General features: G+C 57.2%; 1 protein-coding gene across 1 annotated transcript; it reads right to left on the bottom strand.

The window, feature by feature from the left end:
• Positions 1-2410: 2410 nt before the first annotated feature.
• On the bottom strand, positions 2411-19728 carry R3HDM4 (R3H domain containing 4). The gene is given in 9 exon segments (XM_033197832.1): positions 2411-3454; positions 5669-5724; positions 5802-5887; positions 6260-6347; positions 7041-7162; positions 7658-7672; positions 7674-7783; positions 8213-8367; positions 19571-19728. Coding segments are annotated over 9 exon segments (807 nt in total). The 5' UTR covers positions 19642-19728; the 3' UTR covers positions 2411-3350.
• Between the last annotated feature and the right edge of the window lie 3644 nt (positions 19729-23372).

Genomic DNA, 23372 nt, shown 5'->3' with positions numbered 1-23372 from the left:
AGGACAGCTTGAGTTCGAGAACAGCCTGGAAAACATAGCCAGACCCCGTCTCTACAAAAAAATTAAAAATTAGTGGGGCTGGGGAGAAGGGGGCGCTGGGTGAGGTGGATCAGGCCTCTAATCCCTGAACTTTGGGAGGCTGAGGCAGGCGGATCACCTGAGAACAGGAGTTCGACACCAGTCTGGCCAACATGGTGAAACCCGATCTCTACTAAAAATACAAAAAAAATTAGCTGGGCATGGTGACACATGCCTGTAGTCCCAGCTACTTGGGAGGCTGAGGCAGGAGAATCACTTGAACCCGGGAAGTGGAGGTTGCAGTGAGCTGAGATCGCGCCACTGCGCTCCAGCCTGGGGGACAGAGCAAAATAGCCAGGTGGGGTGATGCACACTTGCAGGCCCAGTTACTCGGGAGGCAAAAGTGGGAGAATCACTTGAGTCCGGAAGGTCGAGGCTACAGTGAGCTGGGATCACACCACTCCAGGAGAATGGCGTGAACCTGGGAGGCGGAGCTTGCAGTGAGCTGAGATCCGGCCACTGCACTCCAGCCTGGGCGACAGAGCGAGACTCCGTCTCAAAAAAAAAAAAAAAAAGAGGTTGAACTCAGAATGTGACCTTATTTGAAAACAGGGTCTTGGCCGGGCGCGGTAGCTCAAGCCTGTAATCCCAGCACTTTGGGAGGCCGAGACGGGCGGATCATGAGGTCAGGAGATCGAGACCATCCTGGCTAACATGGTGAAACCCTGTCTCTACTAAAAATACAAAAAAGTAGCCGGGCGAGGTGGCGGGCGCCTGTAGTCCCAGCTACTCGGGAGGCTGAGGCAGGAGAATGGCGTGAACCCGGGAGGCGGAGCTTGCAGTGAGCTGAGATCCGGCCACTGCACTCCAGCCTGGGTGACAGAGTGAAACTCCGTCTCAAAAAAAAAAAAGAAAAAGAAAAAAAAAAAAAGAAAACAGGGTCTTTCCAGAGGTAATCAGGTTAAAAGGAGGTGATTAGCGTGGGCCTAACTCAATGACGGGCGTCATAGAGAGGGATATTTGGGCACAGACACGTGAGGGAAGGACAATGTCAAGACAAGACATAACACACACGGAAAATGGCCACTTGGAGACAAGACTGCAGCAATGTGGCCACAAGCCATGGACACACGAAGTCCCCAGAAACCGGGAGAGGCAGGAAGGCTCCTCCCCTCGAGACTCTGGAGGGAGCACTGCCCTGCAGACACCTTCACCTCTGACTTCTATCTCCAGCATTGTGAGAGGGTAGATTTCCCTTTTGTTTTTCTTTGACATAGGGTCTTCCTCCATACCTAGGCTGAAGTGCAGCGGCACGGTCTCAGCTCACTGCAGCCTCAGCCTCCCAGACTCAAGTGATCCTCCCACCTCAGCCTCCCAAGTAGCTGGGACTACAGGCACACACGACGCCCTGCTAATTTTTTTTTTGTGTGTGTGACAGAGTTTTGCTCTTGTTGCCCAGGCTGGAGTGCAATGGTGTGATCTCAGCTCACTGCAGCCTCCACCAGCTGGGTTCAAGTGATTCTCCTGCCTCAGCCTCCTGAGTAGCTGGCATTACAGGCTCACACCACCGCGCCCGGTTAATTTTGCATTTTTAGTAGAGATGGGGTTTCTCCATGTTGGTCAGGGTGGTCTTGAACTCCTGACCTTGTGATCCACCCGCCTCGGTGTCCCCAACGTGCTGGGATTACAGGTGTGAGCCACCACACCCAGCCAACCCTGCTAAAGTTTTGTAGAGACAGGGTCTTGCTATGTTGCCCTGGCTGGTTTCAAACTCCTGGGCTCAAGTGATCCTCCTGCCTTGGCCTCCCAAGGTGCTGGGATCACAGGCGTGAGCGACTCGCTGGCCTTCTGTCATTTCAAGCCCCTTGTGTGATACCCTCCATTTCAGGGGCCCCAAGGCACTCACACGAGCCACTCACCCAAGGTCACACGGCAGGCGTGTAGCAGAAACGGGATTTTTTTTTTCTTTTTTTTTTTTTTTTTGAGACGGAGTCTCGCTCTGTGGCCCGGGCTGGAGTGCAATGGCCGGATCTCAGCTCACTGCAAGCTCCGCCTCCCGGGTTCACTCCATTCTCCTGCCTCAGCCTCCCGAGTAGCTGGGACTACAGGCGCCCGCCACCTCGCCCGGCTACTTTTTTGTATTTTTTAGTAGAGACGGGGTTTCACCGTGTTCGCCAGGATGGTCTCGATCTCCTGACCTTGTGATCCGCCCGTCTTGGCCTCCCAAAGTGCTGGGATTACAGGCTTGAGCCACCGCGCCCGGCCCAGCAGAAACGGGATTTGAACCCAGGCATCCGAGGGCAGAGGAGCCAGGGAGGCACCTGTAGCCCTTGGTGGCCAGGACCTACTGAGCGCCCGGCCCTGCCCTGAAGAAAAACTCACACACCCTGAGGCCAGAGCACCAGAAATTTATTAAATTCCCCACTTTCCCCCAAAACACAATAACCCACACGCAGCGAGGGGGTAGGAGGCCTCCCCAGCCTGGCTCCTGCAGCCTGGGCCAGGAGGACCAGCATGGGGACACAGGAGCTATCAGGCAGGTGCCAGGCTGTGGGACAGGGGGACACGGGACGGGGGGACTGACAAAGTAGTGCAAGGGCAGAGGCTTCTGGCTGGAAGTCCTGGACCCCCAGTATGAAGGAGGGGAGGAAAGGAGGGGGGCTCGTATAAAGCAGGCAACCCTGAGCCCTGACACAGGTGGTGTGGGGAAGGGCACGCAGAATGACGAGGATAAAACCAGCTCTTAGGACTGCAGCTTCTGTCCTGGGTCTCAGGGCATACGTGCGCGCACACACACACACACAACACAAGATGCTACTGGCATGAGGGGCCGGGTCCCAGAGACCCCACCCTCATTCAAGCTAAAAACTGGGAGGGGCTGAGCAGGGGCTTGGACCAAGACCCATGCTTTACCAGTGGGGCGAGTTTTTTTGGTTTTTCTCTCCAAAAGGGAAATTTAAAAATCTACAACAAATCACACCAAATTCATTAAAAGTGATAAAAACCCAGCCTCCCCCTCCTCACTTGAGCTTCAGACTGGGCCAGAAAAGCTAAATGATGAAGAAACAGGAACATGCCCAGATCAGGTCTCTCCACCCAAATACAAGTCCCGGAACAGGAAGCTTGGAGCTGGGATGGCATGGGCAGCCCCAGCCGCCAGCGTCTGTTGACTGCCAAGAGCTGCATGAGGAGGGGGCAGAGTGAGAGAGACCACCCCAAGCAGAAAAGGTTTCCAAGGACCCATTCTAAAAATATGAAAGATATTTTAGCCGAAGGTATCGGAGGGCTTGGTGGCTGGGCGAGGCGGCAGCGCGGTCTCCACGGGGCCACCATCAGCTGTGCTGCTCCAGGTAGGCCGACAGGAGCAGCCCTGGAGGCAGGAAATCCAGGTGCCGATTACTGACCTTCATCTGCCGCTTCCCCTCCAGGTCGGCACCTGCAGAAGAAACCAACGGGGACAAGAATGGGAGGAATTCGAGAGCCGAGGCAGGTAGAGGTGCCTCGGACCCAGACCGCCCTCATTTCTTCCCCGGGAGGTCACCGCCAGCTGGTGTGTGCTGGTCACTGCGGCCTGGTTGGCCCTAAGCCCCTGACGTCCTGGAGCCTGGCTCACAAGAACGCCTAAGGCTCCCTACAGAAGCGCTCTCATCGGGCCCATCTCACTCTCCACTGTCACTCATTCCACTGTGCGGATGAGGACCCTGAAAAACACCGGGCTTAAGGCCATATGGCCACTCACACGCTGGCCTGGCGGAGTGTGCGGCCTCCCCCCAGGCTCCCTGCCCTGCAGAGGTGGCTTTGAGGCACCCAGGCCCTGAGTGGTCCAGCTCCCACCAGCCTCCCCTTCCCCATCTCCCCCTCACTGCAAAAAATGAATGACCTGGCCAGGCGCAGTGGCTCACGCCTGTAATCCCAGCACTGTGGGAGGCCAAGGTAGGCGGATCATCTGAGGTCAAGAGTTCGAGACCAGCCTGACCAACATGGGGAAACCCCGTCTCTAGGGCCGGGCGCGGTGGCTCACGCCTGTAATCCCAGCACTTTGGGAGGCCGAGGAGGGCGGATCACGAGGTCAGGAGAGAGACCATCCTGGCTAACACAATGAAACCCCGTCTCTACTAAAAATATAAAACACTAGCTGGGCGTGGTGGCTGCGTCTGTAGTCCCAGCTACTTGGGAGGCTGAGGCAGGAGAATGACGTGAACCCGACAGGCGGAGCGTGCAGTGAGTGGAGATTGTGCCACTGCACTCCAGCCTGGGCAACAGAGCAAGACTCCGTTAAAAAAAAAAAAGAAAAGAAAGAAACCCTGTCTTCACTAAAAATACAAAATTGGCCGGGCGCGGTGGCTCAAGCCTGTAATCCCAGCACTTTGGGAGGCCAAGATGGGCGGATCACGAGGTCAGGAGATCGAGAACATCCTGGCTAACATGGTGAAACCCCGTCTCTACTAAAAAAATACAAAAAACTAGCTGGGCGAGGTGGCGGGCTCCTGTAGTCCCAGCTACTCGGGAGGCTGAGGCAGGAGAATGGCGTGAACCCGGGAGGCGGAGCTTGCAGTGAGCTGAGATCCGGCCACTGCACTCCAGCCTGGACGACAGAGTGAGACTCCGTCTCAAAACAAAACAAAACAAAACAAAACAAAAAAATTAGCCGGGTGTGGTGGTGTGCACCTGTGATCCCAGCTACTCAGGAGGCTGAGGCAGGAGAACTGCTTGAACCCAGAGGTGGAGGTTGCAGTGGGCAAAGATTATGCCACTGCACTCCAGCCTGGGCAACAGAGTGAGACTCTGTCTCAAAAAAAAACAAAAAAACCAACCAACACAAACACAACAAAAACAAGCCATGTCCCATGTGAGCTCTGTGCCTCAGCAGTCCCCTTTGCTGGGGACCTCCATCCTCTACTCCCCATCTTGCTGGGACCCCTCCTCTTCTGCGTCACACAGAAGGGTGACCACAGCTCCACACCCACCAAGCTCCAAGCCCCGCACCCCCAGCCAAGGCCCGATGTTCTGAACAGAGGCAGGCATGGGGGCTGCATCTCCCACAGAGGGAACAGGGGGAGGCATCGTCAGGTTGCCATGGAAACCATCACCTCAGCAACTCCAGGCGGGTGGCAGAGATAGGTGTGAGAGGCTCAGGACCAGATGGGGTGCCTGGGGCCAGCAGGCGCCTGCACAGACCCTCACTAGGGGGGTGAGTTCTGAGACTGCGCCTCATTGGAAAAGTGGAACCCAGGGGCCAGTAGGGGATCTCGCCTGAGGTCCCATGTGTGGTATGCAGGAGGCCCCAGGGGTAAATGAGAACCTTCCAGACACTGTGCCCTCCCATCTTATCTCTGGCTCTGCGAGGTCCCTCAAAGTCAGGCTTCATCACCCCCACCCCAGGCCCCGAAGATGTAGATGGAAGGGTGTCTGTGTCCAGCAGCCTGGTTGTGTCTGTGGCCCCCTGCGTGGGGCCAGATACGCAGGGAGCTCTGGTGAATTCAAGGCAGGGTCCCACTGCCACCCTTGAGTTCGTAGCGTCCCCACTCCAGCCCCCTTCCCCACCTCCCCACCAAGCCCCACTCTGAGGAACCAGGACCCTGGGACCCTGGCCACCTTCCCAGGTTGAGCTGCTGGCCAACTTGGGGTCTTGGGGGCCACTGGCGCTTACTGGCCGAGATGAGGTCCATGTACTGGCAGACGGCGTGCAGCAGGAGCCTCTCAAAGCTGTGGGAAACCGGCAGTGAGCACCGTGCAGGGGCTGCAGCCTGGGAGGGTCTGCCCACCTGGCCGTCCCCCCTTACCTGTTGTCCAGCATGGCTGTGTACACGGCCTGGGGGGACACGGAGAAGAACTGAAGCAGCCGCTCCTCCCAGGTCTCCAGCGTTTCCTGGGGAGGGCGGCCCAGTGGTTAGGGCACTGCGGGGCCTTTGGATGGGGGCCAGGGAGGTCCAGGCCCCCCAGGAGCCCACAGCGCTGGGCTCGAACATGACCCCTGATCCACCACGTGAGGCTGCTTAACTGTCTCTGAGGCCACCATGCCACCTCCTGCCTGTGCCTTCCGCGGAGGGAACTCCTACACACCCCACAGTGCCCGCCTTCGTTGCCCCGCCCTCCTACCTAGCGCCCTGGTCCGGCTGCCTGTATCCTGCCCTGTTTCCCCTGACACGACCTGCACCGGGTGAGAACCTGTGCCTGGGAAACGGGCCTTCAAAAAAGGCCAGGCGGGTAGAAAGGCGAGGCCTGGCACTCCGGCACTCACCATGGGGATGCGGCTGCGCTTGAGGACTGCTCGCAGACGCCGGCTGATGCGCTGGAAGCACTCACGGGGCGTATAGGCGGGGTCCTCTGCAGGAGTGGGGGAACGGGGCAGTCTTGGGGCGCTCGTCCTGGCCCTGCCCACCTGCCAGACCACGCCCACCCGAGGAGGACCACGCCCATCTGTGCCTTGGCCTCTCTGGTCCACCAAACCACACCTTCACCGATACTGTGGCCCCACCCAGACAGCCAGCAGGCCCTACCCACACGAGGCCCAGACCCCAACCCATCCAGCTGGCCCTACCCTCACCTGTATGTTTGCCCCAGCTACACATGAGGCCCCACCCACTCCAGGCCCACACAAGCCAGCCTGCCCCATCCTCATCCATCTCCAGGCCCCACTCCTACCCACTGCCATCCAGATCCTGCCCCCGCATCCTGGCCACACCCACCCCATGTCTTACCCCATCCATATCCTACTCCACCATCCTGGCCCCACGCACCCCATTGCCCTGTCCCTATCCATACTCTGGCCCCACCCACACACTAGCTCCAACCCACCCCAGGCCCCGCCGACACCCCATCCATATCCTGCCCCCCATCCCGGCCCCACCCCCCAGGCCCCACCCCATCCATGCCCTGGCCCCACCCACACACTAGGGCCAACCCACTCCAGGCCCCGCCCATACCTCATCCATATCCTGCCCCTCCCAGCCCCACCCAACCCCAGGCCCCACCCCACCCATGTCCTGCCCACCCACAACCGCCCCAGCCTGGCCCGCACCCTCCTGCGGTCCTCCCCACGGCCAGGGCCTCTCCTCCGCGTCTTGCTCCTGCCCTCATCCTCCAGGTAGCGAAGAACGCGCTCCTGCTCCTCCCCAGAGCGGTTCATGAAATCGTTCCAGACCTGGAAGAGAGGCAGGGAGGCAGGCTTGCCATGAGACACCAAGCTGGGCTGACGGCTGACATCCCCGGGCAAATGGGCACGGAAGGCCGCCAAGCACGTGGACGTGCTCCTGCGGTCACCTCTGTCCACTGAGGGGCTTGTGTTGGGCCCTGAGCTGAGCGCAAGGAAGCGGGGAGCCGGAATGGGCCCAGCTGTCTCGGGCTGGGGGGGATTGAGGTGAAACGTTCCCGCAATGGATGGAGGGTTCCCAAACGTGTTGGGCAGATGAATCCAGGAGCTCGAAGGTTCCAGGGGTGGGGTGAGGATTCTGGCCTGATCTGGGGACCCCGAAGGAGACAGAGGGGCCTTCATTAGGAGACCAGAAGTGGGCGGGTGCTCCTGGAGGGGGAACGGGCACAGGCGATGGCCTGGCTGTAGGAAACCAATTAGGAGCTGCGGGGGGGGGGGGGGGGGGGGGGGGCCGCGTGGAGGAAGAGAGGGGGTCGGGGGCCGCACCTCCACGTAGGTGGCCATTGCTGCAGGCCTCGGCAAAGATGCCCGGTGATGCAGGGGGCGCCAAGTCCCCATCGTCCAGGCCAGGTGGGCCCCCGTCTGTCTCCAGCAGGGTCAGGAGGTACTGGGCTGGGTGGAAACAGATGCTCTCTGGGCCACGGTGGCATTCGGGACCTCCGGCACCATGGGGACTCAATAACTAGCCTTCCTCTCTTTCTGTCATCTCAGCCTCCCCACCTCCATGCTCCAACTGTCTTCCCCAGAAGCCACAGAAACCAGCTAGAGTCCAGGTTCTGGCTTGTCAAACTCCTACATATCCTTTAAAGCCCCAGCTCCAATGCCCGGGTCGCCCTCCCACCCAGCCCTGATCCAAGAGTCCAGGGGGCACCTGTGTCTGGCTCTATTTATATATGATCCCCTGGCCTACAGCTGACACCTCTTTGGGTCCCCAGCCCTGCCCAGGCCCAGCTCATGGGAGGGGTATCAGATAACACCAACATGCACGCCATTCTACAAGGCCCAGGAGCCCCCAAGAGGCGCCTCCTGACCGCTGCTCACTGTTCTCCAGGCGCTGGAGGCTCTTCCGGCCCTTGGCCTTGGGCACGAGGTCTGAGTTCCGCACTGCCTGGTTGATAAAGTGCTGTTTCCGCCTGGAAGCCGACAGTCTCTTCACCTGGGAGCTGGCTAGGGCAGGCAGGCAGCCGGGAAGGGGCCTGTGGGCCGGGGCAGGGGTGGTCCTCAGGGCCAAGGCCAGCCAGGATCTCCTAGAAGAGCCCTACCACGGCCATAGCCCGCTTGGTTTCTCCCAGCGATGGAGAGCTCACCCCTACGGTGTGTGGAGTCCTGAGCCCTTAAAATCCTATTTTGTTTCATCCTCACGTCACCCAGGAGGCAGACACAATTGTGGTGACGGGCCAGGTGGGGTGGCTCATGCCTGTGATCCCAGCACTGTGGGAGGTTGAGGCCGGCGGACCGCTTGAGCTCAGGAATTCAAGACCAGCCTGAGCAACATAGCGAGACTGTGAACAAAAATAAGACTATTTGTTTTCTGTCTCTACAAAATAATAATAATAATAATTTAAAAATTAACCAGTGTGCTGGTACATGCCTGTAGTCCCAGCTACTCGGACCTGAGGCAGGAGGATCACTTAAGTCCAGGAGGTCGAGGTTGGCGTGATGGCACCACTGCACTCCAGCCTGGGCAACAGAGCAAGACTGCCCCCCCAAAAAAAAAAAAAATTAGGTCAGGTACATTGGCTCATGCCTGTAATCCCAGCACTTTGGGAGGCCAACGTGGGTGGATCACTTGAGGTCAGAAGTTCAAGACCAGCCTGGCCAACATGGTGAAACCCTGTCACTACCAAAAAAATACAAAAATTAACCAGGGGTGGTGGTGTGCATCTGTAATCTCAGCTTACTCAGTAGGCTGAGGTGAGAGAATTGCTTGAACCCAGGAGGCAGAGGTTGCAGTGAGCTGAGATCACGCCACTGCACTCCAGCCTGGGCGACAGAGTAAGACCCTGTCTCCAAAAAGAAAAAAACAAAACAAAAAAACCTGTGATGACAGATTAGTAAACTGAGGCTCAGAAAAGTGAAGACACTTGCCCAAAGTCACACAGCAGGTAAATGACCAAGAAAAGCTGCCGTCCACCCCCGACCCCAGTGTTGGAGGTGTTGGGTCTAAGCCAGCAAGGCCCACAGCCTTTGGGATGTGAACTGCCTCCTTCAGAAACAGAGTCAAGACACTTGATTTTATCCACATCCCCGACCCCCTGCAGCAGAGGAGCCAGAAAACAGCCCCAGAAGCTCCAGGTGATGCCTGGGCGCCCCCACCTCTCCCTTAATGTGCCCCGCCCCGGGGCCAGGATGAGAGTGGGGCTGGAGCGGCCCCCGCAGAGCTAATAGGCTTGGCCAGAGCAAATGGCATTAATTGTGGAGATGGATTAGCTGTCACAGCTGGGCCTCCCACGGAGGATCCAAGGGCCCAGCCACTCAGTGTGGGGGGATTAGGCAGCCACCCGGGAAGCGGGCGGTGGTTAGGGGGGCGGGGGGGCGAGGCAGGCGAGCACAGCAGCCACCCGGCACCTGGGAACCGGGCTGGGGGAAGGGCTCTTGGATGGGGACTTTTCTGGCAAGGAAAAACCACACAGGCCGGGCGCGGGGACTCACGTAATCCCAGCACTTTGGGAGCCCAAGGTGGGTGGATCCCTTGAGCCTGGGCAGTTTGAGGCTGCAGTGAGCTGTGACTGCAATACCGCACTCCAGCCTGGACAACAGAGCAAGACCATTTCCCAAAACAAACAGGCCGGGCGCGGTGGCTCATGCCCGTAATCCCAGCACTTTGGGAGGCCGAGGCGGGCGGATCATGAGGTCAGGAGATCGAGACCATCCTGGCTAACATGGTGAAACCCCGTCTCTACTAAAAAAAACTACAAAAAAACTAGCCGGGCGAGGTGGCAGCACCTGTAGTCCCAGCTACTCGGGAGGCTGAGGCAGGAGAATGGCGTAAACCCGGGAGGCGGAGCTTGCGGTGAGCCGAGATGGCGCCACTGCACTCCAGCCTGGGCAAGAGAGAGACTCGGTCTCAAAAAACAAACAAACAAACCGTAACGCTTGCTTGGTCAGCCTCAGATCATAGGCCGCAGAGCTCCACTGGGCTCAGAAACCCCCACAGCACAGGGCTGGCCTTGGACTCCACGGTCTGAGGGTACCAGGATCCCTCCACCCTTATCTCCTAACTCCTCCCCGCCTGAAGCACATTCTGTTCCGGCCCCACCGTGGCACCTCCTGGCTGCTGCTGCTTCCAAATCACCATTTCCAGTCCCTCCTCCCACCTTTGCACAGGCGGCCTGGGTTTGCTGGCTGGCTGTAACCCCCACCCCCGGCACTCACAGCCATGCCTGGTACACAGGAGACACTTAAAAAATAACCACCAAATCAATCCTTAATAAAATTCCGTGATTCCGCCGGCCGGGCGCGGTGGCTCAAGCCTGTAATCCCAGCACTTTGGGAGGCCGAGACGGGCGGATCACGAGGTCAGGAGATCGAGACCATCCTGGCTAACATGGTGAAACCCCGTCTCTACTAAAAATACAAAAACTAGCCGGGCGACATGGCGGGCGCCTGTAGTCCCAGCTGCTTGGGAGGCTGAGACAGGAGAATGGCGTGAACCCAGGAGGCGGAGCTTGCAGTGAGCTGAGACCCGGCCACTGCACTCCAGCCTGGGCGGCAGAGCGAGACTCCGTCTCAAAAAAAAAAAAAAAAAAAAAAAATTCCGTGATTCCAAGAGAGCCCATAGTCCAAAATCCCTAATAGCATCCACAGTTCCCAACACAAAAATTAAAAGCGACCCACCCCACCCCTGCAACCCCCAAAAGACTGGAAAACGCTTGGAAACTCCAGGCCAGTTGAGACAAGATTCACTCGAGGGAAGCCGGGCGCAGTGGCTCATGCCTGTAATCCCAGAGCTTTGGGAAGCTGAGGAGGAAGGATAGCTTGAGGCCAAGAGTTCAAGACCAGCCTGGGCAACACAGTGGTCCCTGCTACTCAGGAGGCTGAGGCCGGAGCATCACTTGAGCCCAGAAGGTGGAGGCTGCGGTGGGCTGAGATCACACCACTGCACTCCAGCCTGGGTGACAGAGCAAGACTCTGTCTCAAAAAAAAAAAAAAATGTAGTCAAGGGGCTCAGAAATGAGATCAGTGCTTGCCAGGGTCCACACGCATGTAAAGAGTCCTCAAGCCTTAAGTCTAGGCACTTTACAGACCAGCTGTTACATCTCAATCAAAAGTACACATGCTGATTGGCCGGGCGTGGTGGCTCATGCCTGTGTTCCCAGCACTTTGGGAGGCCCAGGCGGGTGGATCAGTTGAGGTCAGGAGTTCAAGACCACCCTGGCCAACATGGTGAAACCCCATCTCTACTAAAAATACAAAAATGAGCCGGACGTGGTGGCACACACCTGTAATTCCAGTTACGCAGGAGGTTGAGGCAGGAGAATCGCTTGAACCTGGGAAGCAGAGGTTGCAGTGAGCCAAGACTGTGCCACTGCACTCCAGCCTGGTCAACAGAGCCAGAATTGGTCTCAAAAAAAAAAAAAAAAGTAGGCTGGGCACAGTGGCTCACGCCTGTAATCCCAATACTTGGGAAGCTGGGGGGCGGGGGGCGGATCTCCTGAGGTGGGGAGTTCGAAACCAGCCTGACCAACATGAAGACACCTCATCTCTACTAAAAATACAAAAATTAGCCAGGCATGATGGCACGTGCCTGTAATCCCAGCTATTCAGGAGGCTGAGGCAGGAGAGAATCGCTTGATCGCGGGAGACGGAGGTTGCAGTGAGCCAAGATCATGCCATTGCACTCCGGCCTGGGCAACAAGAGTGAAACTCCGTCTCAAAAAAAAAAAAAACATTTAGCCAGGCATGGTGGCAAGCACCTGTAATCCTAGCTACTCAGGAGGCTGAGGCAGGAGAATCACTTGAACCCAGGAGGTGGAGGTTGCAGAGAGCTGAGATTGTGCCATTGCACTGCAGCCTGGGAGACAGAGTGAGACTGTCTCAAAAAAAAAAAAAAAAGCAGCCGGGCGCAGTGGCTCAAGCCTGTAATCCCAGCACTTTGGGAGGCCGAGACGGGCGGATCACGAGGTCAGGAGATCGAGACCATCCTGGCTAACATGGTGAAACCCCGTCTCTACTAAAAAATACAAAAAACTAGCCGGGCATGGTGGCGGACGCCTGTAGTCCCAGCTACTCGGGAGGCTGAGGCAGGAGAATGGTGTGAACCCGGGAGGCGGAGCTTGCAGTGAGCTGAGATCCGGCCACTGCACTCCAGCCAGGGCCACAGAGTGAGACTCTGTCTCAAAAAAAAAAAAAAAAGTAAGCAAGCTGAGGAGACCCAGGGCTGACTGAAGTGGGAAGGGGACAGGCAGGTAAATAGCACAGTCTCCACAGACTGTGGCAAAAATCTATGAAAACTCATAAGAACAAAATCTCACATATGCACAAGTACCCACCAGTAGGGACCTGCAGGCAGAGGCACGGGTCACCCTTCGACCCTGGACCAGGTGATTAGAACTCACTAGCCCAGGCAAGCCTGGAAACTCAGAAACCGCCTCCTCGCCAGGCTATGGTGTTAGTGCAGGTCCTGGAATCTCAGCCCTGAGTGTGAACCCTGGCTACAAAGCTTCACCCTGACACCTTTTTTTGAGATGGAGTCTCGCTCTGTCGCCCAGGCTGGAGTGCAGTGGTGCGATCTCGGCTCACTGCAAGCTCCGCCTCCCAGGTTCACGCCACTCTCCTGCCTCAGCCTCCTGGGTAGCTGGGACTACAGGCACCTGCCACCTCGCCCGGCTACTTTTTGTATTTTTAGTAGAGACGGTGTTTCACCGTGTTAGCCAGGCTGGTCTCGAACTCCTGACCTCAGGTGATCCGCCTGCCTCAGCCTCCCAAAGTGCTGGGATTACAGGCGTAAGCCACCATGACTGGTCCACCCTGCAACCTTTAACCTCAGCCCCCTCTCAAAAAGTGGGAACAAGCTGTTCTGGGAGAGGTACTCAGAGCCAAAAGGGCCTGGGATGAATTCCCCTCATCTCAGCCACCACTTGCTTGTTTTCCTCATATGACAGGGAACTCACCCCTCAGCCATGCCACACTGCTGTTGATCATCACAGTGTCCCTGGACTGAGTATTTTCCCCAGGTTGGGCTCATTTCCTGTCACCTGCACTGTCCCACGGAAGGCAAGTGCTATTACTTTGATGCTCATTATACAGATTTGGGGTTTTTTTGTTTTGTTTTGAGACGGAGTCTCGCTCTGTCGCCCAGGCTGGAGTGCAGTGGTGCAACCTCAGCTCACTGCAACCTCCACCTCCCTGGTTCAACCGAGTCTCCTGCCTCAGCCTCCTGAGTAGCTGAGATTATAGCTGCCCACCACCACGCCCGGTTAATTTTTTATTTTTGGTAGAGACGGGCTTTCACCATGTTGGCCAGGCTGGTCTCGATCTCCTGACCTGGTAATCCGTCTGTCTCAGCCTCCCAATGTGCTGGGATTACAGGCGTGAGCCACCGTGCCCGGCCCCCATTCTAGAGATTTGTCAACCAAGGCACAAAGTCACTGCCCAAGCTCCCATTGCTGCAAAGAGGACAGCTGGAGAAGGAGGTAGTGGACTATGTCCTCAGCACAGAGCACAGCAGCCAACAGGCACTTGATGGGAACACAGGGCCATGTGGAGCCACCGTCTCTGAAGCTGGATCAGCCTGAAGCTGCCTCCCTGAGGCCGGAGCACTCCGTCCATGCCCCCGATTCACCAACAGCCCCCCCTCCACGAGGCCCTGGGGCCTACATCTCCACCCCAGCAGCTGGACAGGGCCGATAACAGATAACAGAAGTCACATCCGAGGGGAGTCCTCGGGGAAGTCAGAGGGGGCGGGGCTTGGTGACATAGCTCAAACCCTCCCAGCAAGGGGCCTGGTATCACCCCATGTTACAGATGAAGGATCTGAGGCTTGGAGAGGCGGGGCTGTCCCCCGTCACCATCCAGACAATACAAGGAGCCGGATGTGAACCTGGGTCTGACTCAGAACCCCAGAGCTACCCTGCTTCCCTCACCGTCCCTCAGACCAAAGCCCCACAGACCTCTCCTCCAGGCCCCCAAAGACCTGCCTTGTACTTCCCCTGCTCCAGCACAGCCCATGGCTGCCCAGCATCCCAGGGCCAGGCCTGGCTGCCCCTAGGCCTAGCGTTGCACAAGGGCCTGCTCCTGCTTCCGTTGGTATCTGAGGGCTCACCACCCTCCCCTGGGCCTCTAGTGCTGAGCTGAGCACTGGAAATCGAGTCCCACCATCGGATGGAGCTGGCTGACTTCAACCAGTTTCCAGCAGGAAATTAAGAAACATCTTCAAGCTTGTCATCCTAGCACTTTGGGAGGCTGAGGCGGGTGGATTATGCGGTCAAGAGATGAAGACCATCCTGGCCAACATGGTGAAACCCTGTCTCTTCTAAAAATACGAAAATTGCCTGGTGCGGTGGCTCACGCCTGTAATCCCAGCACTTTGGGAGGCCGAGGCGGGTGGATCACGAGGTCAGGAGATCGAGACCATCTTGGCTAACACGGTGAAACCCCATCTCTATGAAAAATACAAAAAATTAGCCGGGCACGGTGGCAGGTGCCTGTAGTCCCAGCTGCTCAGGAGGCTGAGGCAGGAGAATGGCATGAACTCGGGAGGTGGAGCTTGCAGTGAGCCGAGATGGTGACACTGCACTCCAGCCTGGGCGACAGAGCGAGACTCCAATTCAAAAAAAAAAAAAAAAAAAATTAGCGAGGAGTGGTGGTGCGTGCCTGTAGTCCCCACTACTTGGGAGGCTGAGGCAGGAGAATCACTTGAACCTGGGAGGTGGAGGTTGCAGCAAGCCGAGATCGCACCACTGCACTGCAGCCTGGGCAACAGAGCAAAACTCTGTCTCAAAAAAACAAAAACAAGAAAACATCTGGCCTCTGGGGTAGACAGTAGGGACTGGGAGTCATCAACACTCCCCTCCAGGAATGGAAGGAACAGGCAGACCACATCAAAATCCCCATGCCTGGCCAGGTGCCGTGGTTCACACTTCTAATCCCAGGACTTCGGGAGGCTGAGATGGGTGGATCACTTGAGGCCAAGAGTTCGAGACCAGCCTGGCCAACATGGTGAAACCACTGTCTCTACTAAAAATACAAAAAAAAAAAAAAGTTATCCGGGCGTGGTGGTGGGTGCCTGTGGTCCCAGCTACTCGGGAGACTGAGGCAGGAGAATCACTTGAACCCAGGAGGTGACGTCTGCAGTGAGCTGAGATCGTACCACTGCACTCCAGCCTGGGTGACAGAATGAGACCATCTCAAAAATAAAAAATCCGGCCGGGAGCGGTGGCTCAAGCCTGTAATCCCAGCACTTTGGGAGGCCGAGGCGGGCGGATCACAAGGTCAGGAGATCGAGACCATCCTGGCTAACACGGTGAAACCCCGTCTCTACTAAAAAAATACAAAAAACTAACCAGGCAAGGTGGCGGGCGCCTGTAGTCCCAGCTACTCGGGAGGCTGAGGCAGGAGAATGGCGGGAACCCGGGAGGCGGAGCTTGCAGTGAGCTGAGATCTGGCCACTGCACTCCAGCTTGGGTGACAGAGCGAGACTCTGTCTCAAAAAAAAAAAAAAAAAAAAAAATCCCATGCCCAGCCACAGGCCCCTCGGCACAATGCCCCAAACTCAGGGAGCCCCGGTCTCTGCCTGATGCACCTGCTTATTCCGTCCTCCGTTCTGTGCTCACCACCCCCTGGAACGGCCCTGCCCCCCACCTCGCCCAATCAGTCTTACCAGGAAGCTCTGGAAACCAACAGGCCCCAGCCTGTTTACTTATTTGCTCCTTAATCACTGGTTCACTCGGCCCACAGAGCAAGACAGGGTTCCCCCTCCACCCCCGTCCCTGCCCGTGCCCAGCCTGCAGCCGCGCTCGCTGCCTCTTTGTGGAACGAATAACTAGACTTCTACTGACACACTTCTCGAGGGCTGCTTCCTCTGTTTCCCACGCCACTCGACAAGACCACTTTACAGACGGGGAAACTGAGGACCCGGCGGGGGTATCTGAGGCTTCCTGGACCCCGAAGGCTCGAGGATGTGTGTCTACAGAGTGGGAGGCAGCCCGAGCCGAGGAGCTGCTGGGGTTTGGGGGAACAGGCCTCCTGACCACTCCCAATTCTACTCCTTGCAGATTTTGAGAGGGCAACTTTTTTTTTTTTTTGCCCTCAGTCCCTTGGGCAAAAACACACCTTTCCCAGCACTGGCCCCTCCCCCGGGAACCCACAAGACAGAGCAAGAGAGGAACCCACTTGTCTACCAGGAAGTCAGGGCTCAGGGTGGAGGTGACTCAGCCTGGGGTGGGGCAGACTGGGGCAGTCCCCAGCAGTCTCCAACCCCCCACCAGGACACAGCTGGCAGGTAAGCACCCAGCTACTGAGGGCTGACAGCGGAAACATGAGTATGTTTACAAAGTTACACAAGAGTCACTACACCTGGGCTTTAAGAGGACCCAGGGTGCCGGGTGCGGTGGCTCACGCCTATAATCCCAGCACTTTAGGAGGCCAAGGCAGGTGGATCACCTGAGGTCAGGAGTTTGAGACCAGCCTGGCCAACACAGTGAAATCCTGTCGCTGCTAAAATTAGCTGGGTGTGGTGGCACATGCCTGTAATCCCAGCTACTCAGGAGAGCAAGGCAGGAGAATCCCTTGAACCTGGCAGGCAAAGTTTGCAGTGAGTGGAGATCGTGCCACTGCGCTCCAGCCTGGGCGACAGAGCAAGACCCCCCCCCCAAAAAAAACAGAAGACACAGGAAGAGCCCATTTTGAGGGTAAATGCCCACTCCAGGTGGTTCAAGGCCCCCTTAGAAGAGACATTACGTGGGTGCTGTGGCTCATGCCTGTAATCCCAGCACTTTGTGAGGCCAATTGAGTCCAGGAGTTCTAGACCAGCCTGGGCAACATAGTGAGACCCTCATCTCTGCAACAAATAAAAAAATTAGCCAGGCCGGGCACAGTGGCTCACGCCTGTCATCCTAGCACTTTGGGAGGCGGAGGCGGGTGGATCACCTGAGGTCGGGAGTTCAAGACCAGCCTGACCAACATGGAGAAATAGCTGGGTGTGGTGGCACATGCCTGTAATCCCAGCTACTAGGGAGGCTGAGGGAGGAGAATTGCTTGAACCCAGGAGGTGGAGGTTGCAGTGGGCCGAGATTGCACCATTGCACTCTAGCCTGGGCAACAAAAGCAAAACTCTGTATCAAAACAAAAAAGCCAGGCATGGTGGTGCACACCTGTGGTCCTAGCTACTCAGGAGGCTAGGGCAGGAGGATTGCCTGAGCTGGAAGGTGAAGGATGCAGTGAGCGGTGATCAAATCACTGCACTCCAGCCTGGGTGACAGAGTGAGATAATACTCTATCACCTATCACCAATAATACTAGGCCTGGTGCAGTGGCTCACGCCTGTAATCCCAGCACTTTGGGAGGCCAAAGCGGGCAGATCATGAGGTCAAGAGATCAAGACCATCCTGGCTAACACGGTGAAACCCCATCTCTACTAAAAATACAAAAAAATTCGCCGGGTGTGGTGGTGGGCAGCTGTAGTCCCAGCTACTCGGGAGGCTGAGGCAGGAGAATGGCATGAACCCGGGAGGCAGAGCTTGCAGTAAGCCGAAATTGCACTGCTGCACTCCAGTTCGGGCGACAGAGTGAGACTCTGGCTCAAAAAAACAAACAAACAAATAAATAAATACAAATAATACTAAAGGCCGGGTGCCCTGGCTCACGCCTGTAATCTGAGAACTTTGGGAGGCTGAGGCAGGCAGATCATGAGGTCAGGAGATCAAGACCATCCTGGCCAACATGATGAAACCCTGTCTCTACTAAAAATACAAAAATTAGCTGGATGTGGTGGCGGGTGCCTGTAGTCCCAGCTACTCGGGAGGCTGAGGCACAAGAATCACTTGAACCCCGGAGGTGGAGGTTGCAGTGAGCTGAGACTGCCCCCACTGCACTCCAGCCTGGGCTACAGAGCAAGCCTCCATGTCAGAATATTACTACTACTAATATAAGGAATAAAACATTAACGATAATTAGTAATGAGACCATGGACACTCCCGTTTGCTGGGCCTGCCCCAGTGCTAGCTCGGTAGCCCCCACCACTCGGAGAAGAGGCCCCACTTACTATCCCATTTTACAGAAGGGGAAACTGAGGCACGGGAGAGTTAATCTGTCCAGGTGGCGCCCTCCGCACACGGAAGAGGCAAGAACGGAACACGCACTGCCTCCTCGCCCCCCACCAACGCGGACCCCGGGGTGCACCCTGGGTCCCCGGGTCCCTGTGCGGGCCGGGGTGACACACAGGTGACTCCCGCACAGACAGCCCCGCTTCCACGTTCCCCCGAAGGACGTGCGGGCTCCTGCTTGCCAGGTTTTAACCCACAAGGGTTGTGGGGATTTACCCAAAGGAGAACAAGGAGCCGGGTCTGCCGGGAAAGGCAGGGGGCGCAGACAAGCCCAGAGGGCAAGTGGGGCCCGCACCAGGCTGGAGCGCATGGGTGAACCTCGACCTGCGGACAGGGGCCCACGACCCTCTGGCGGGAGGCTCCGTCGCTGGCACCTCGGGGGCCCGGGGAATGGGGGCGCGGCCCGGGATGGGGGGGAGGGCGGACCGGGGAGTTAGGGAGCGGACCGGGGAGTCAGGGGACTGACCCAGGAGTGAGGGCGTGGACCAGGGGAGTGAGGGGGGCAGACCCGGGAGTGGGGGCGTGGACCCGGGGAGTGGGGGGATGGACCCAGGACGGAGCGCGGACCGAGGAGTGGGGGGATGGACACTGGAGTGGGGTCAGGGACCCGGAGCGGGGGGGGCGGACCGGGGAGTGGGGACACGGACCGGGGAGTTGGGGGGAGGACCTGGGGGGGTCAGGGAGCGGACTGGTGTAGTGGGGACGTGGACCTGGGTAGTGGGGGGCGGACCAGGGAGTGGGCGGCGCGGACCTGGGGAGTGGGGGGCGGATCCGGAGAGTGGGGGCACGGACCGGGGAGTTGGGGGAAGGACCTGGGGGGTCGGGGGCGGACCGGGGAGTGGGGGGGGCGTACTCGGGAGTGGGGGCGCGGACCAGGGGAGTGGGGGGCGGAACGGGTAAGTGGGCACGCGGACCCCGGTCCCCTCCCCCAGCGAGCCACCGGCACGCCAGGAGCGTGTCCCCACTGGGTAACAATGAAGACCCCCGCCAGCCTGGGGGTCCACAGCAGGAAGCCCTGGAAGGGGAGCGAGGGGAACGAGGGGAAGGAAGGGGAGGGAGGGGAGGCGGGGAGAGGATCGCAGGGAAGGGATCCCACCCCCACGGCTCCCGCCGCGCCCCGACCGCCCGCGCTCACAGCAGCCGCCGCCCGCCCGCGGTGCCCTCCGCCGCCTCCGGGCCGCACTCGGGGTTCTCCAGCGCGACCATAACTCGCACGCTGTTGCTACCGCCGCCGCCGCCCGGCAGGGCCTTCACCGGGCCGTGCAGGAAGTGACGGGCGCCCGGAGGCGGGCAGGGGCGGGGCCTGGGGCTGCGCGGCGGGGCGGGGGCGCCCACCTCCCGGCTGCCGGGAACGAACGCGGAAACCCAGGCGCGCGGGAAGGGGATCCAGCCCCTGGGGGGACGCACAGGGAGACTGAGGCGGGAGGCGGGGCCCGGCCACGATCTCTACACCCAGAAATCTAGCTCCAGGGGGGACGGACACCTAGGCGAGGAGTCAAAAACTCAACTACAACACCTGCGTCCCGAACCTGGGCTGCGGACTGAGCCGGGAATCCAGCCCAGGGAGGCGAGGAGACACGGGCAGGGTAACTGAGGCCTGGGTAGTGGCGAGGGAGGGGACGTCCTTTTTGGTGGCAGAGGATAGCGGAAATCAACACTGTCCGAGCCTTCTTCCACCTGCCCCGCCTTCTTCCACCTGCCCCTCCCAGTCCTGGAGCCTCGGCTGGGCAACCCCTTCCCCTGCTTAGCCTCGGTTTACTCTTCTCTAAAATTAGGCCTGGTGGCCGACGTGAGGGCTCACGCCTATAATCCCAGCACTTTGGGAGGCCAAGGCCGGTAGATCACTTGAGTCCAGGTGTCTGAGGCCAGCTTGGGCAACATGGTGAAAACCCATCTTTAAAATAAAAAGAAAGAAAGAGCAACAGGGAGGCCGGGCACAGTGGCTCACACCTGTAATCCCAGCACTTTGAGAGGCCAAAGCCAGTGGATCACTTGAGGTCAGGAGTTTGAGACCAGCCTGGCCAACATGGCAAAATCCCATCTCTACTAAAAATACAAAAATCAGCTGGGCATGGTGGTGTGCACCTGTAGTCCCAGCTACTCGGGAGGCTGAGACACAAGAATCGCTTGAATTTGGGAGGCAGAGGTTGCAGAGAGCCACTCCACTGCACTCCAGCCCAGGCAACAGAGTGAGACTCTACTCTGTCTCAAAAAATAAATAAATAAATAAAAAAGGCTGGCACGCTGGCTCACGACTGTAATCGCAGCACTTTGGAAGGCCAAGGCAGATGATCGAGACCATCCTGGCTAACACTGTGAAACCCTGTCTCTACTAAAAAAAATACAAAAAATTAGCCCAGATCGTGCCACTGCACTCCAGCCTGGGCAACAAGAGCGAAACTCCCTCCCCCCCCCAAAAAAAAAAAAAGATAAATAAATTGCACAGGATGACAGACCTGATTGCTTTACAAATAAAGAGTAAGGAGGAAAAAGTAAAGGAGGAGAAACTGTGGATGGACCCAAAAGAGCACATACTGTGAGATTCCTATAGATGAATGTGCAAAGAGGACAATGGGGAGATGTATCCGCAGTGACTGGCAGGCGAGCTGGGCGTCGGGAATGAGTGGTTTCCCCATCCATCAGGCACAGGGTAAGGGTAGGTGCTCAAAGAACGGACCTGAACATTTATTCCTGAGAGAGGGAGGCAACTCCAGAGACTCAGCCTGGGCTTTCCTCTCATTCTGGGTTCCGGGGCTTCCCTCCAGGGGCCTGTCCTGCCTGTGTCATCTTCTCCTTCTCCTTCCCCTTCTCCTTCCCCTCTTCCTCTTCCCCCCCTTCCTTCTTCTTCCTTCTTCCCTCTGTCGTCTTCTTCTTCTTCTCCTTCCCCTCTTCTTCCTCCCCCTCCTCTTCCTCCTCTTCCTCCTCTTCCTTCTTCCTTCTGTCCTGGTCTTCTTCTTCTTCTTCCTCCTCCTCCTCCTCCTTCTCCTCCTTCTTCTTCTTCTTTCTTCTTCTTCTTTTTTTGGAGAGAGTCTTGCTCTGTCACCCAGGTTGCAGTTACACAATCTCAGCTCACTGCAACCTCCACCTCCTGGGCTCAAGTCATTCTCCTGCCTCAGTCTCCCAAGTAGCTGGGATTACAGGCGCCTGCCACCAAGCCCAGGTAATTTTTGTATTTTTGTATTTTTGTTTTTGAGACAGAGTCTTGCTCAATCGCCCAGGCTGAAGTGCGGTGGCGCAATCTCAGCTCACTGCAAGCTCCGCCTCCCAGGTTCAGCCCATTCTCCTGCCTCAGCCTCCCGAGTAGCTGGGACTACAGGTACCCGCCACTACGCCCAGCTAGTTTTTCTTTTTTGTATTTTTAATAGAGATGGAGTTTCACCATGTTAGCCAGGATGGTCTCGATCTTCTGACCTCGTGATCCACCCATCTCGGCCTCCCAAAGTGCTGGGATTACAGGCGTGAGCCACTGCGCCCGGCCAATTTTTGTATTTTTAGTAGAGACCAGGTTTCACCATGTTGGCCAGGCTGATCTCCAACTCCTGACCTCAAGTGATCCACCTGCCTCGGCCTCCCAACGTGCTGGAATTACAAGCATGAGCCACTGCGCCCGGCCTATTCATTTCTTTTCTCCCTTTTTAGTCTTTTTTACGCAAATGGCAGCAACTTTTTCTTTGCTGTGTATTACTTCATGATGACCAAACATCTTGGAAGTCTGTTGCAGGATGGACTTTGGGGGACCTCCTGGATGTCATCCTGGGGTATATTTCCAGCTGTGGGATAATGGGGTCAAGGTTGTGCTGACAGGGCTGGGTGGCTCATACTTGTCATCCCAGCACTTTGGGAGGCTGAGGCAGAAGGACTGCTTGAGCTCAGGAGTTCAAGACAAGCCTGGGCAACCTGGTGAGATCCCATCTCTACAAAAAAATTTAAAAATAAATTAGCCGGGCCAGGCGCAGTGGTTCACGCCTGTAATCCCAGCACTTTGGGAGGCCGAAGTGGGTGGATCACCTGCGCTCAGGAGTTCAAGACCAGACTGGCCAACATGGTGAAACCCCGTCTCTACTAAAAATACAAAAAATTAGCTGGGCATGGTGGCAGGTGCCTGTAATCCCAGCTACTTGGGAGGCTGAGGCAGGAGAATTGCTTGAACCCAGGAGGCAGAGGTTGCAGTGAGCTGAGATTGTGGCACTGCACTCCAGCCGGGGCAAAAAGAGGGAAACTCTGTCTCAAATAATAATAATAATAATAATAATAATATATTAGCTGGACATAGTGATGCATGAATCTCATCATCATGCATCATCTTGTCAGCAACTCCTAAGCGGTCCCATCTACTTAGGAGGCTGAGGCGGGGAGGATTGCTTCAACCCAGGAGGTGGAGTCTGCAGTGAGCTGTGATCACACCACTGCACTCCAACCTGGGTGACAGAGGGAGACCCTGTCTCAAGAATAATAATAATAGTCTGGGCTGGGTGACTCACATCTGTAATCCCAGCACTTTGGGAGGCCAAGGATGAATCATTTGAGGTCAAGAGAGCGAGACCATCCTGGCCAACATGGTGAGACGGGTCTCTACTAAAAGTACAAAAATTAGCTGGGCATGGTGGTGCACGCCTGTAATCCCAGCTACTTGGGAGGTTGAGGCAGGAGAATCACTTGAGCTGGGAGGCAGAGGTTGCTTTGAGCTGAGAGTGTGCCACTGCACGCCAGCCTGGCAACAGAGGGACACCCTCTCTCATTGATAATAATAGGCCGGGAGCGGTGGCTCACACCTGTAATCCCAGCACTTTGGGAGGCCGAGGTGGTGAATCACGAGGTCAGGAGATCGAGACTATCCTGGCTAACACGGTGAAACCCCGTCTCTACTAAAAATACAAAAAATTAGCCAGGCGTGGTGGTGGGCGCCTGTAGTCTCAGCTACTCCGGAGGCAGAGGCA

Source organism: Trachypithecus francoisi, unplaced genomic scaffold (assembly GCF_009764315.1).
Source record: "Trachypithecus francoisi isolate TF-2019V2 unplaced genomic scaffold, Tfra_2.0 Lachesis_group5, whole genome shotgun sequence".
Lineage (NCBI taxonomy): Eukaryota > Metazoa > Chordata > Mammalia > Primates > Cercopithecidae > Trachypithecus > Trachypithecus francoisi.
Note: the sequence above shows the minus strand (reverse complement) of the source record. Positions and strands in the feature narration are given on the sequence as shown.